The sequence below is a fragment of the Malus sylvestris genome, chromosome 8 (assembly GCF_916048215.2).
Source record: "Malus sylvestris chromosome 8, drMalSylv7.2, whole genome shotgun sequence".
Taxonomy (NCBI): domain Eukaryota; kingdom Viridiplantae; phylum Streptophyta; class Magnoliopsida; order Rosales; family Rosaceae; genus Malus; species Malus sylvestris.
Window position 1 is genome coordinate 4,514,701 of NC_062267.1, and position 11,734 is coordinate 4,526,434.

Genomic DNA, 11,734 nt, shown 5'->3' on the forward strand with positions numbered 1-11,734 from the left:
GGGTGAAACCGGCGGGAGTGGACTGTGGGTGGAACCAAATTAATTACGGAGGAGTATGGTGTCAGGTGTCGATGCTTTGTGTGTGTGGTTGGACGACCAGGCGGTCCGCTGTGCCGGACTCAATAATTTTTCCTCCTGCTGCTGAGATCCAAAATTTGTGTTCATTGCATAAATCCTTCTCCTGATCCCATGATGCCAGATGTTTTTCAGCTCCTTAATGTGGACGGGTTTCCCCATATAATCACAACCTGCATGGGTTTTTGACTTCGATCACATCCCAGTACTGGCATCTGCAGACAACACTGGACATGTAACAACAGTTAGTGCGCAGACGCATATGTTCAAATTTTGTATTTAATGGCGACAACTATTATTGACAACAACAACAACAAAACCTTTTCCCATGGCTATATGAATCCTATAACGCATTACGCTCATTTTTGTATCACATCTTCTATTAGATTTAAGTACTCTTAAGTCTTCTTTTCCAAAGTCCTTCTAGGTCTTCCTCTACCCCTTCGGCCCTGAACCTCTGTCCCGTAATCGTATCTTCTAACCGAAGCGTTAGTAGGCATTCGTTTCACATGTCCAAACCACCGTAACCGATTTTCTCTCATCTTTCCTTCAATTTCGGTTACTCCTACTTTACCTCGGATATCCTTATTCCTAATATTTTCTCGTGTGCCCACATCCAATGAAGCATTCTTATCTCCGCTACACCCATTTTATGTATGTGTTGATGTTTAACGGTACATAATATTTATCAACTTGATATTGATTTTTTTTTAACTTGATATTGATTATTGAACATCAACACTTTTTTTTCCAATGAGCGATAGTTAATTCATTAATGAACAAGAACAAATACAAGAGTTGTCACAATGGATACATTTCTTCAATAACCAATTCATTGATTTGAAGATAATTTGTACACAATATAAAGAGTAATCTCCTAAATTGCTACCACAAGTAGCACAGACACCAGCACAAGCACCAATAGTACAAATCTGTCACAAAACGGCACACGTAACAAATCTAAATCGAGGCAAACTTAATCTCATCCCCAAAAGCGAAACCACATCAAGCCATTGTTGATAAGCAAGGCCTGTTTACTTGTTGAGCAAGACATCATCCGCTAGTTGCAGTACAATCAAACAACTCTACAATGAAGCTATAATACTCCAAGAATGGAATCCACCAATTGCTCATCTCCACACTTAGGATTACGAAACCTTAGCAAACAATACCGAGACTTTACTGCATCCAGAGAGATTTACGACCACCGCTAGCAAAGCAAGCGAAGCCGCCACGGATTTAGGGGTGGTTTGGGAGTGAGGTGCTTAAAAAAAAAACACCCATGAAAAAAAGCTGTGAGGGTTTTAGGTGTTTGGTAAACTAAAAAAAAGGGCTTATTTTGGAAGCTGCTGTGAAAATAAGCTGAAATCAAAGGAAAAAGCTGAAGCAACTATTTGCAGCTTTGGAAAACTGGCTTTTTTTCAAAGCACACGAAACTACAGTGCTCCTTTAATGAAAAGACCCACTATCAGACTGTTTTTTTTTTTTTTTCCAAAAGCACTTTTACAAAAAAGTTTACCAAACACTCTGCTGATTTATTTCACAGCCGCTTATTCTCATAGCAACTTTTTTTCAAAGTACAGCAATACCAAACCAGCCCTTAGCCAGGTCGGCGGTGCCAGCATTAATCGATCGAGCACAAAGAACCCACCCTGAAAATCAAGCCATACAAGGTGGATTTGACCCACCAACAACCAAGAAACCAACTCTAAGTTGCAGATCAAGCCCTAGCTCAAGAGAAACTATCATGAGAGAAAGGAAGATCTTGATTTTTCGGCGGAGGGTCGAACAAAGCTATGGAAAATTGATTGCCAACAAAATGGTGGGGAGACAGGTACATAGAGCACCGATGGAAGAGATAAAAAGGAACGGGAGAGGACCATCAGAGGTGCGGTAGAGGGAAAACAGAGGGGGAATGAGGTGGGGGTGGGGGCTAGGGTCTAGGGGAATTGCAAGGGGATGGCTACGAGGGGCAGAGATAGGCTAGAAAGAGGGAAAAGAAAGACGGCCACCGATCCTAAGCAGAAGCAAGGGGCCTACAGACACTTTGATTGTTGACTTGCGGCTGAATGCTTCGATCAACTAGGTCTAGTGGTGGACACTTGAAACCGAAAATCAAAACCAAAACACAGACATAATGGTTTGATTTTTGCAATTTTGAAACAATTTCGGTTTAAAATCAAAAGCTAAAAAGTGGTTTGGTTTCAGTTCAAAATATTTAGAACCGAACCGAAACTGAAATGAACCACATAATGTGGAAAAATATTTGTAGGCTTTTTAAAATTTATAATAACTAATGTAATTTATATTGTTTATGTTTTTGTATTCTGTAGAGTTGGCCAATTCAAATTCAAGTATCGTCTCTCTTACTCTTAATCTACAACCACAACATGCTGCAAGGCAATCTCAAGCTTCTAGTTCACAAAGTTCAAGGCTTCTCATCTATTGGTTTCACTTTATAAGGTCCAAGGTCTTCCCAAGTATCACATTCTCAAGCTCGAATGCCTTCTCAAGCTCGTTTATAAGCTCAAAGGCCTCCTAAACATTTGAATAGTAAGTGTCTAAAAGGAAAGGGTTGTACGATTCAAAATTTCAAAGTAGTGAGTTTAAACACCAAAACTTTTTTGTTTACTTGTATAAACAATTTATTTTTTCGGGTTGTACTAATGTCATAAGGCATTTTGACGTTGAACATTGTTTGAACTATGATTTTAGTATGGTAAACGTAACCTTTTCAATTGGGTTGTAGTAAAGTAATGCCATAGGCGTTTTGATGTTGAACTTTGTTTCAAGTTGCCACTTAGTACTATGGTCTAGTATTATTCTTCTTCACTTGTATGTGAGAGGTCTTAGGTTCGATTCTCGCCAAAGACGAATTTGAACCACATTATTGCTAACCCATTGTAAGGCCCACCTCCTTCCTCTTAGTGTAAATAATATCGTTTGATAAAAAATAAAAAAACTTTGCTTCAAGTTGAATTTTAGTATGGTGATTATCATGGATTTTTTTTTATTTGAGTTGTATTAATGACATAAAGCATTTAGTTTGCAAATGACTCGGTATGGAATTTTGAGTTTGTTTGAATGTTGAATACTTGTATTAATGTCAATTTTTTTAATGAGCCTAAAAGTGTGGCGCATGCGAAACCAAATCGAACCAAAACCAAATGGTTTGGTTCTATATCGGTTTTTACTTCTTACCCAAAAACCACACCGAACCAAAATAAATTTTGAATTCGATTTCAATTTCAATTTCAATTTTACTTTAAAACTGCACCGAACCAAACCATGTCCACCTCTAATTAGGTCTGCCAAATAGGTATTGTATCCACATATGCACTAAGTTGTTTACCTTTTGGACATGAGATCTTAAACCATGTGTATTATTAAGCAAATATTTCTACTTTGCAATAAATAAATTACAATGAAATTATACAAATAAATGTATTTTATTACTTGTGGAGTTGATAACATTGTCTCGATGCGTAATGAGATGGATACTAATAGAGAATATACCACGAAGCTCGGGATTTGGCGCATTCATATTCCCTTAAAAATAAATCCTCAGTATTTCCAAGCATTAGAAGCTGCCAAACAAGAAACACAACATTAAACTCAAACCTACATAAAATGTGGAATTAAAAAAAATATTGAATTCAAATTGAGTTTGGGTTGGAGCCTCACCTTGTTTTGATATGGCCCATTCATTGTCCTGGCCCAGAGCCCAAAAGAAGTATCCGCCCAAGCCCAACGACTTGGCGAACCGGACCTTCATGTTCACGGACCGGACACCATCATACCCGACCCAAGAGCTACCCGAATAAGAATAGTAAGACGCTGATTCGGTATCATACACAACAGTTGCGTTGGTTCTGTTGTTAAAATGAAGTATTTGGTGATAAACCAAAACACCATCCCCAGGGCCCATACCCAAAGCCGGTGCCCCGATTCCGTTCACTTTCGAGTCCTTGAGCGTCCAAGTCCGCCCATACAAAGGCAGACCCATGACGAGCTTTTTGGACGGGACACCGGCTTCGATCCATGACCCGATTCCATAACGAGTACTAATATTACTCTTGGAATCATCCAACGCAGCATTCATCCCGGTGAAATTTTCCCATGACCCATGATAATCAAAGCACATTGGGCTGGCCCAATCCAAATATTTACTAATTGCCCCGGCCGGATACGATCTCGGACCGCCGTAAAAAGTAAATTTCGATGCGTAATATACGGCGGAGGTTAAAAGTAAACGGGGTTTACCGCAAACTCTAGCCTCATTATCCAGAGCCTTTCTCCATTCCTTGTACAACAAGGCAAGATTTGACATTTCCAGGGCATCTTTAGGAAACTCCCAATCCAAGTCAACCCCTTGGAAGCCATATTTCCGTGCCACCTGAATTGTTGAGTTGATGAAAACTTCCCGGGTCGCCTGGGTGGAAACCATGAGTGCAAACACGGTTGCATTGTTACCGCCGCCTCCCATGGACAGGAGTGTTGTGACAGGCGGGTTTTTGCTCCGGAGCGCTTTGATGAATTCGGGTATTCTCGCTTGGTCGAATTCGGTGACGTTGAGTTTGTAAGTGGTGGATTCGGGTTGGAGGAAAGCATAGTAGATGTGGGTGAAGTATTGGGTGTCTATAGAGGATGGTGAGAACGAATTAGATGATGGAAAATAGGCTGCTCTGATTCCTTTCCCAGATGGATAAATATGATCCGAATTCGAACCCGAGCCGTAAGAAAGCATTGTGTGGAAGATTACAAGGATGAAAAAAGGCATCAACTTTGGGGTACCCATTGCACTGCTTCTGAGGTACAAGATTCGGAAATGGCCGGCTTAATTTGGGTTATTAGGGTTTTTTTTTTATAGAGGATGGAGGAAGTCAGAAGTGCGAATGCTAAGGAAATATTATCGACCAAGTTTACAACATTTGGTTTTGTGTTTGGAAGTTTGTTGTTGAAGTTTCCTGCTGGATATATGTCAAACCAAATTAGCAGCTAGGGTTTGAACTTTGAAGGAGGAGGAAAATATCAAACATATACAGCCAAATTAATTTACAGAAAACTTGGCAAGAAAAGGATGTATCTATTTGGAAAGGAATTGTAAATTAAAAAGAAAAAAAAACTGGGTCATTTTAAATAGAAGTTTATGCAGCCGAACTGCTCGTGTCTGTATCTATAGCTAGAGTCTTAAAGTTTCATTCAACTTCATGAGAGGAGAAAGTCTTGTATACGGGTTGCTGTAAGCCTTCTCATAAAAGGGTGAGACTTACGTATGTATATAAAATGCTCGCGGGCGGAAGTCTACTCCACCCCTTATGAGAAGGCTACCGCACTTCACTTCTCGTGAGAGAGTTACCGTATACTAAAATGTCTCTGTAATAAGTGAAACCTAAAGATAAATAAAAAAGTTGGACTTTACTTTCAATCCAATTTAGATAATTCTTCGAAGGGTCATGTTCTTTGTTCTTAATTATGGGGTAGCCACTAATTTTCATCATTTAAAGCATACACTCGTGAGCTCACATGCACCGATAAAATTGTTGAGGTCCTCATAAGCCACATATGAAATTGATCGGATCCGGATCCCCTCCTGACCTTTAAAAACTGAGCTTGTTGGACAGGCAATCATGACCGTTGAAATTGGATCCAACGGCTACAAACAGGGGGTTCTCTAAAAGTTATAAAAATTGTAGCCGTTAGATTAAATTTCAACGACCATGATTGCCTGCTCATCATGCTCAGTTTTTTAAGGTCAAGAGGGGATCCGGATCCAAATTGATCAAGTCAAGTTTTATATATTGTATAATTATATACGTCCATTGGACCATTGGAGATACATGGTGATTGGTGAAGAAAGCAACCCACTAAAACTTTGGAAGCACATAATTACTTTTTAATGCTTTTAATCTAGGTTGTTTATTTTAGGGTTCAATGGATTTTGGTCCAATCACTAAGTTGAATGCTTCAGCTTCAAAGTAGGTAAACCTCATATACATATATATATATATATATATATATATATATATATATATGGATTAATATTATTCATTTACACTTAAACTGTTCTGTCAAATGTTACAAAATACAATTACTGGGTGTGTGAGTGTCAAAACCAGAGGAGCAATCCTTTTGTTCTTTGTACTAATTAGTAGTTCCAACTTGGCACTCATATCCCGCATGTGTAGGGCAACTGGGTATGGATTTTTGGGCCAACCTGAAAGAGTTAGTGGTCTATACCTTAGGATTAGTTTGGGATGAAATTAGGGCTGCATAGTGACTAGATAAACCCGCTAACAATTTCTATGGTACTTCTAGAGCGCACTTGGGCTTGAGAGGCTTCTCTTTAAATCATTGATTCTGATTGTTTTAAAGCAAGATTGTCAATTTCGAATGTGACATCTTACGTGACTTGAACTAGGTCTTCATGATTAAAATTGGACTAACAATGTTCATTTAGCATATTATTTATGAATTGACAACTTCTTCTTTGTGGATCAACTCGTAGGTTGACACACCATCCAAACAAAAATTAGTAAACTTAATCAATACAGAGTGACCCCTAATTTTGATTTTGTCTTTTGAAAGTTTCAAGTTCAATCAATAGTAGTACTAGAAGTAACTTTTTGAGAAGTTTTCAAGTTGCATCCCATGCTTTTGAATCTCATGAGCCATTGAGTTATTTTGCATTTTTCTCTTGTTTCCTTGATGGGTAGTACTATTTTAAGCGGGTGACTGTAGTATGTAAATGAAGAAAAATTTACATCTAACAAGTTGATATGACATTCATATCTACAACACTAATTGCGTGACTTATATTATCAACGAAAAGTCACATCACCACAATATGTAAGTTTTTCTCCGATAAAGTTGCCCCCACTTTGAAATGTTTGAAATAGACTTCAAATGTTTGAAAAACATTTAGCTGGAGGAGGTGATGGATTTATGGAACTTTCATGGGTTTCTTCTTTTGGAGTAGTTCGTATGTCGAACTAGTTTGGAGACTGGACAGACAGGGAGATCTCAAAAAGAGATTTGGTCCCATATTTGATTTGACTATGAATGTTTAAACATGGAATCATATGAGTTGATTAAACCAATTAGAAGGTAAAATACCAAACTCCACTCAAGTCAGTGTGAGTCACTCAATTTTATTCTCACCAAACTTTTATGTGGGGTTATGATTGGGGGAAAGGAGAAAGTTTCCTAAAATGACTTTATGCCCGTGCAATAATTCTATTAAAATAATATGTAAATAAATAAATCCAAAGATTAGAGAAATTGTTATAGTTAGTAGTTACTTAGAACACAAACCACACGGTGTATCAGCGACGGCACATTAGAATCAAGGTAGTCTCAGGACCATCTGGAGTTCGGAAAGTCTTCTAAGGACCCTTCGAATGTTTGTTCAAATTCCTTTTGTGCCCAACAAGTGTTTAAGTAATGCCCGTTGTGAGAGGTCTTAGATTCGAATCTCGTAGATGACGAATTCGATACCAAATTAGGTTGCCCATTGTGTGGCTTAGCCGAACTCTCCCTCCCCTTAGTATAAAAATATCAATGTACTAAAAAAAAAAAAAGTAATGCCCGCTAGGTATATCTTGGTAGTTGTGTTGAGAGCACTCGACAAATTTTCTCGGTAACACTCATCCATTTTTGCTTGGGCATATATCGATATATGTTGACATGTGCACAACATGGTTTGAATGACAACAACAAGCATACCAATTGTTCGACCAAATGCCTCATTGAATAAACTGAAATTTGTTTGCGTGATTCGCATTCTATTGCTATTTAACACCGAGACTCCCTAATATTTGAATTCTAAAATCCTCCACTAAGTGTATTATTTTATTTGGGGAAATTTTATTTGGACCCAATAAACTTATTTCTACACCCATTAATTTTTTGTTAAATTTTATATTTCAATTATGCCCTAAAGAAAAGATGGGTGTAGAAAGATATTATCAACTGCCAAATGGTTGGGTCGAAATGGCCTTGAAAGCCACAATTGGCTGCGGGGTGGGTTGCCGGAAATCGAAAAAGGGATTGCCAAATGGTGGAGAAGAACAACAAAAATACAGTGGAGGGCGGTTGTGCTCTTCGACGACATCAGGAGAATGCGTCGCCAGGTTGGGTTCATCAAAGAAATATATGGGCTGTGATGTTGAAATCGACCACTCTCTCTCTCAAATTTTGGTTTCTCATCAATTCTCTCTTCACCCAATTTCAAATGACTACGAGCTTTGTCATCCTTGAAAGCACATATAGCTTTTTAACTTGTCCACATATGGAACTTCATCTTAATTTCAGGATTTGCAAGACTACACCGGTCTTTTGAGCTACAATTTGCTGGGTTTTTTTAATTAGTTCATTAAGGTTTAAGGAGATAATATAGTCAGACCAAAATCCAGCCCCATGGAATTGGACACGAATAATTGAACAACGACGAGATAAAGAGCAGGTCGATGGCGACAGTTTCTGGAATGACAACCAGAATCAAGTCCGGTTGTGTAATTCTTTCAATTTTGTAAATTTTGTATTTGAGGGTAAACTGATAAGTTTGTAGGATAAAATTTCTAAGTTGGGTGTGAAAAGATGATTAATGAATTTAAATAAAATTTCCCTTTTATTTGTTACAATAAAAGTGATCGAGTTTCAGGTGTACCTAGAAGTTGCTCAAAAGATTATACTTATCTTTAGGGGTTAACTTTGCAGATTTAATCGTGATTAAATATTAATAATGCAGCATGAAACGGCACTATCATGGCACATTAGCATGAGGAACTCCACATCAGCTTGCCCCCTATTTTATTTGTCGGCCATTTCGCCATTCCACCTTTGACATATCATCTTTTAGTTTTTATTTCTTTTGAAAAGAATAGAAAATAAGAATATTAGATAGCTTTTGTGCCAGTGAACCAAATTAGCTTTTACCTGCGAGATGAATTTATGTTTAAGTGGATGCGTTGCGTGCTAATAATCTATTACTGTAGTAACATGGACTCTAGGGTTTAAGGATAATGAGGGTTTTAACTTTTTAGGGTTTTTTAAATTAGGGTTAAGACAGTTGACAACAGCTAAGCTCAAAACAATTAAAATTAAACCAAAAATTAAACATGCACTTATTCGCAATGATAGTTAATTGTTAAATTATAAACCAGTAATTCTCGAAATGCATGCCCTTTTTAGTTTGTTAATAATTTACTTCACCTAACATATATTCAATTTATATGAAATCGGAGAAAAACTTGTATAGAGTTTATGAACCATCATGTCATAATTCGTATATTCATAGAGCCTTTTTCGCAAAAGTATTATGTTTATGGGTATTTTGGTCTTACTCACTCTACGTGATCTTATTCAGTGTTAGATGTGTTTTAACCAAACTACTCTAATAAATATACCCTTACCATAGATAAGTTTCTCTCATCGACCGCATTTCAAAAAGATGATAGGAAAGTACCCTCGTAGGGAAAATAAGTCAATGAAATTACATGTAGAAGTCAATAATGTTCTGTCCACAACACACATGAAAATGAGATGATTATTGAACATCCAATAAGAGTGAGGTCCCCCACAGAATGTTGCAAGGGTGACAGTGCCATGTACTGAGATGTATTTCATGCCCTAGCTAGGGTGACATTGCCGGGAACATCAATCGCTTCAATTCGGTCCTTTTTTCAAAAAATAAAAAATCAAAACTCGTAAAATACTTATAACTCAAGTAATTAAGAGCATCTATAGTACATTTGTAAATAAGGCATGCATTTGTTTATGCATGCAATGAGTAAAACACAATCCTCATAAAAAACAAGAAATCAAAGAAAAATGATATTTTCGTGTCAAAACTAAATTACCTTTTATTTTGTTGTCAATTTATGGATAGATAGAAGAACGGTGTAAAACTTCCATTGATCCAATCAAAGTATGTGACAAATCACATTAAATAAATCTACCAATATAAAGTTAAATAAACTTTAAAGATCTTAATTTTTTTTTTTTAAAAGCTAACTAACAACAGTGGATTCTTCCATTATCCATATATACCACAAAAAACATTTACTTTCCCTCAGTCCAATAAACCCACTTTTTATCCTTTTGAGTTTTTGCTTACAACTTTCTATCAACTCAAATTTTCATAATCCCACTTGAAAAAAATCAGAAAACATCCTTCAAGATTTCTGCAATGGAACCAGCTAAGAATTATGAAACAAATATCTTCTTAGTAGCAGAAGCTCCTCCATGTCCAAACACTCCACTTCAAGATCCAAAAGAAACCAAACAGAAACTAAGAGTTGAAGAAGATGAAGAGGAGATGAAAGATCAAGAAAAAGAGAAGAAACCCAGCATCCGAATAATCGATCTAGAGGCTTCGGATAGCAATTCGAATCGTGGGTTCAGCTTCGATAATCCAGAGCTCAATCTACTCGAATGCCTCGAAACGGGCTCATCAGAAGGCACCACCACCACCACCACCACCCTTGTTTCTGATGCGGCAGAGCCTAGGGTTTTCTCATGCAACTACTGCCACAGAAAATTTTACAGCTCGCAGGCGCTCGGAGGGCACCAGAATGCCCACAAACGAGAAAGAACCCTAGCAAAGAGAGGGCAGAGGATGTTGGGGTCCCACATAATGGCCTCAGCTGCAGGTTTTGGGTACCCTTATTACTCAAGTTTGGCTTCTCTGCCTCTCCATGGTGGTGCTTTTAGGGCACTGGACATTCAGGCTCACTCCACGATTCACAAACCTAGTTCCATGATGTCTTCGTCTGCGATCAGGTTTGGTGGTTCGTATGGACATCGGAGTTTTGGGTCAAGGTCGCTTTTTGATCAGCAACCGGCGGTCGGAAAGCTTGCGGCTGCGGCAACTAGAGGTGTTGGTGGTGCTGGGAGATTTGACATGGCAAAGAGCAACATGGTTTCACAAAGCAGTGAAGAAATTGGAAAATGTTGGTTGGGAAACGACAGTCGTTTCAAGAATAGTAGCGATCAGGAGAAAATGAAGAAGCTTGACTTGTCACTCAAGCTCTAACTAGTTAGTAGTATCGAGACGGCAAAATTCTTCTTCATTTCATTGTATCATATACGATCCTCTTGTCTTTTTTCTTTTTCTTTTTTTGACTTTTTTATGTCAGTATTGAGATGTATTTTAAAATTCTCGTTTCACATTTCGAATATGGTTTGTGTAAATTTGATTTTTGAGAATAGCATGAGCATTTGATCTCTTTTGGCTTGCTTTTAACTTGTCCCAAATCCTTTAGAATTTTTCATTTTTCCAACTTTTGTACTCCACATTTTAGTTCAACAAGAACTTTTGTTTTTCTTTTGGGTAGTGTGCACGACTCTTACTTTCTTTTTTTGGCTAGGAATTTTTTTTATTAAGATAAAAGAAAATTCCTCAAAACACTTGGAACTCATACAATCAAATATAAACGCTTGGCATGCCTCATTAGAAAGCACCCTATCCCAAATACAAATGTTGTCAACACTGGGATGTAATAGCATCTGTAAGGAAGTTGGCTTCTCTATAAGTATATGTTGCCACTACATAGAATCAAAAGAGGTCGGCAGCCATTTGATGTCCTAAAAAATAATTATGAACCTCCAACATTTTTTGCATTAGTCAAGAATCCCATCTATAAAAGTGGACGACGAA

General features: G+C 37.7%; 2 protein-coding genes across 2 annotated transcripts; one reads left to right on the forward strand and one right to left on the reverse strand.

The window, feature by feature from the left end:
• Positions 1-3,437: 3,437 nt before the first annotated feature.
• Positions 3,438-4,980, reverse strand: LOC126631859 (class V chitinase CHIT5a-like). The gene is made up of 2 exons (XM_050302048.1): positions 3,760-4,980; positions 3,438-3,662 (listed from the first exon to the last, which is right to left on the reverse strand). The coding sequence occupies exons 1-2, from the start codon at positions 4,871-4,873 to the stop codon at positions 3,640-3,642; spliced, it is 1,137 nt and encodes a 378-aa protein (XP_050158005.1). The 5' UTR covers positions 4,874-4,980; the 3' UTR covers positions 3,438-3,639.
• A 5,157-nt stretch (positions 4,981-10,137) lies between these two features.
• Positions 10,138-11,303, forward strand: LOC126631864 (zinc finger protein 1-like). Its single transcript, XM_050302054.1, has one exon. It carries the CDS (start codon positions 10,265-10,267, stop codon positions 11,108-11,110), a length of 846 nt encoding a protein of 281 aa, XP_050158011.1. The 5' UTR covers positions 10,138-10,264; the 3' UTR covers positions 11,111-11,303.
• Positions 11,304-11,734: the final 431 nt, after the last annotated feature.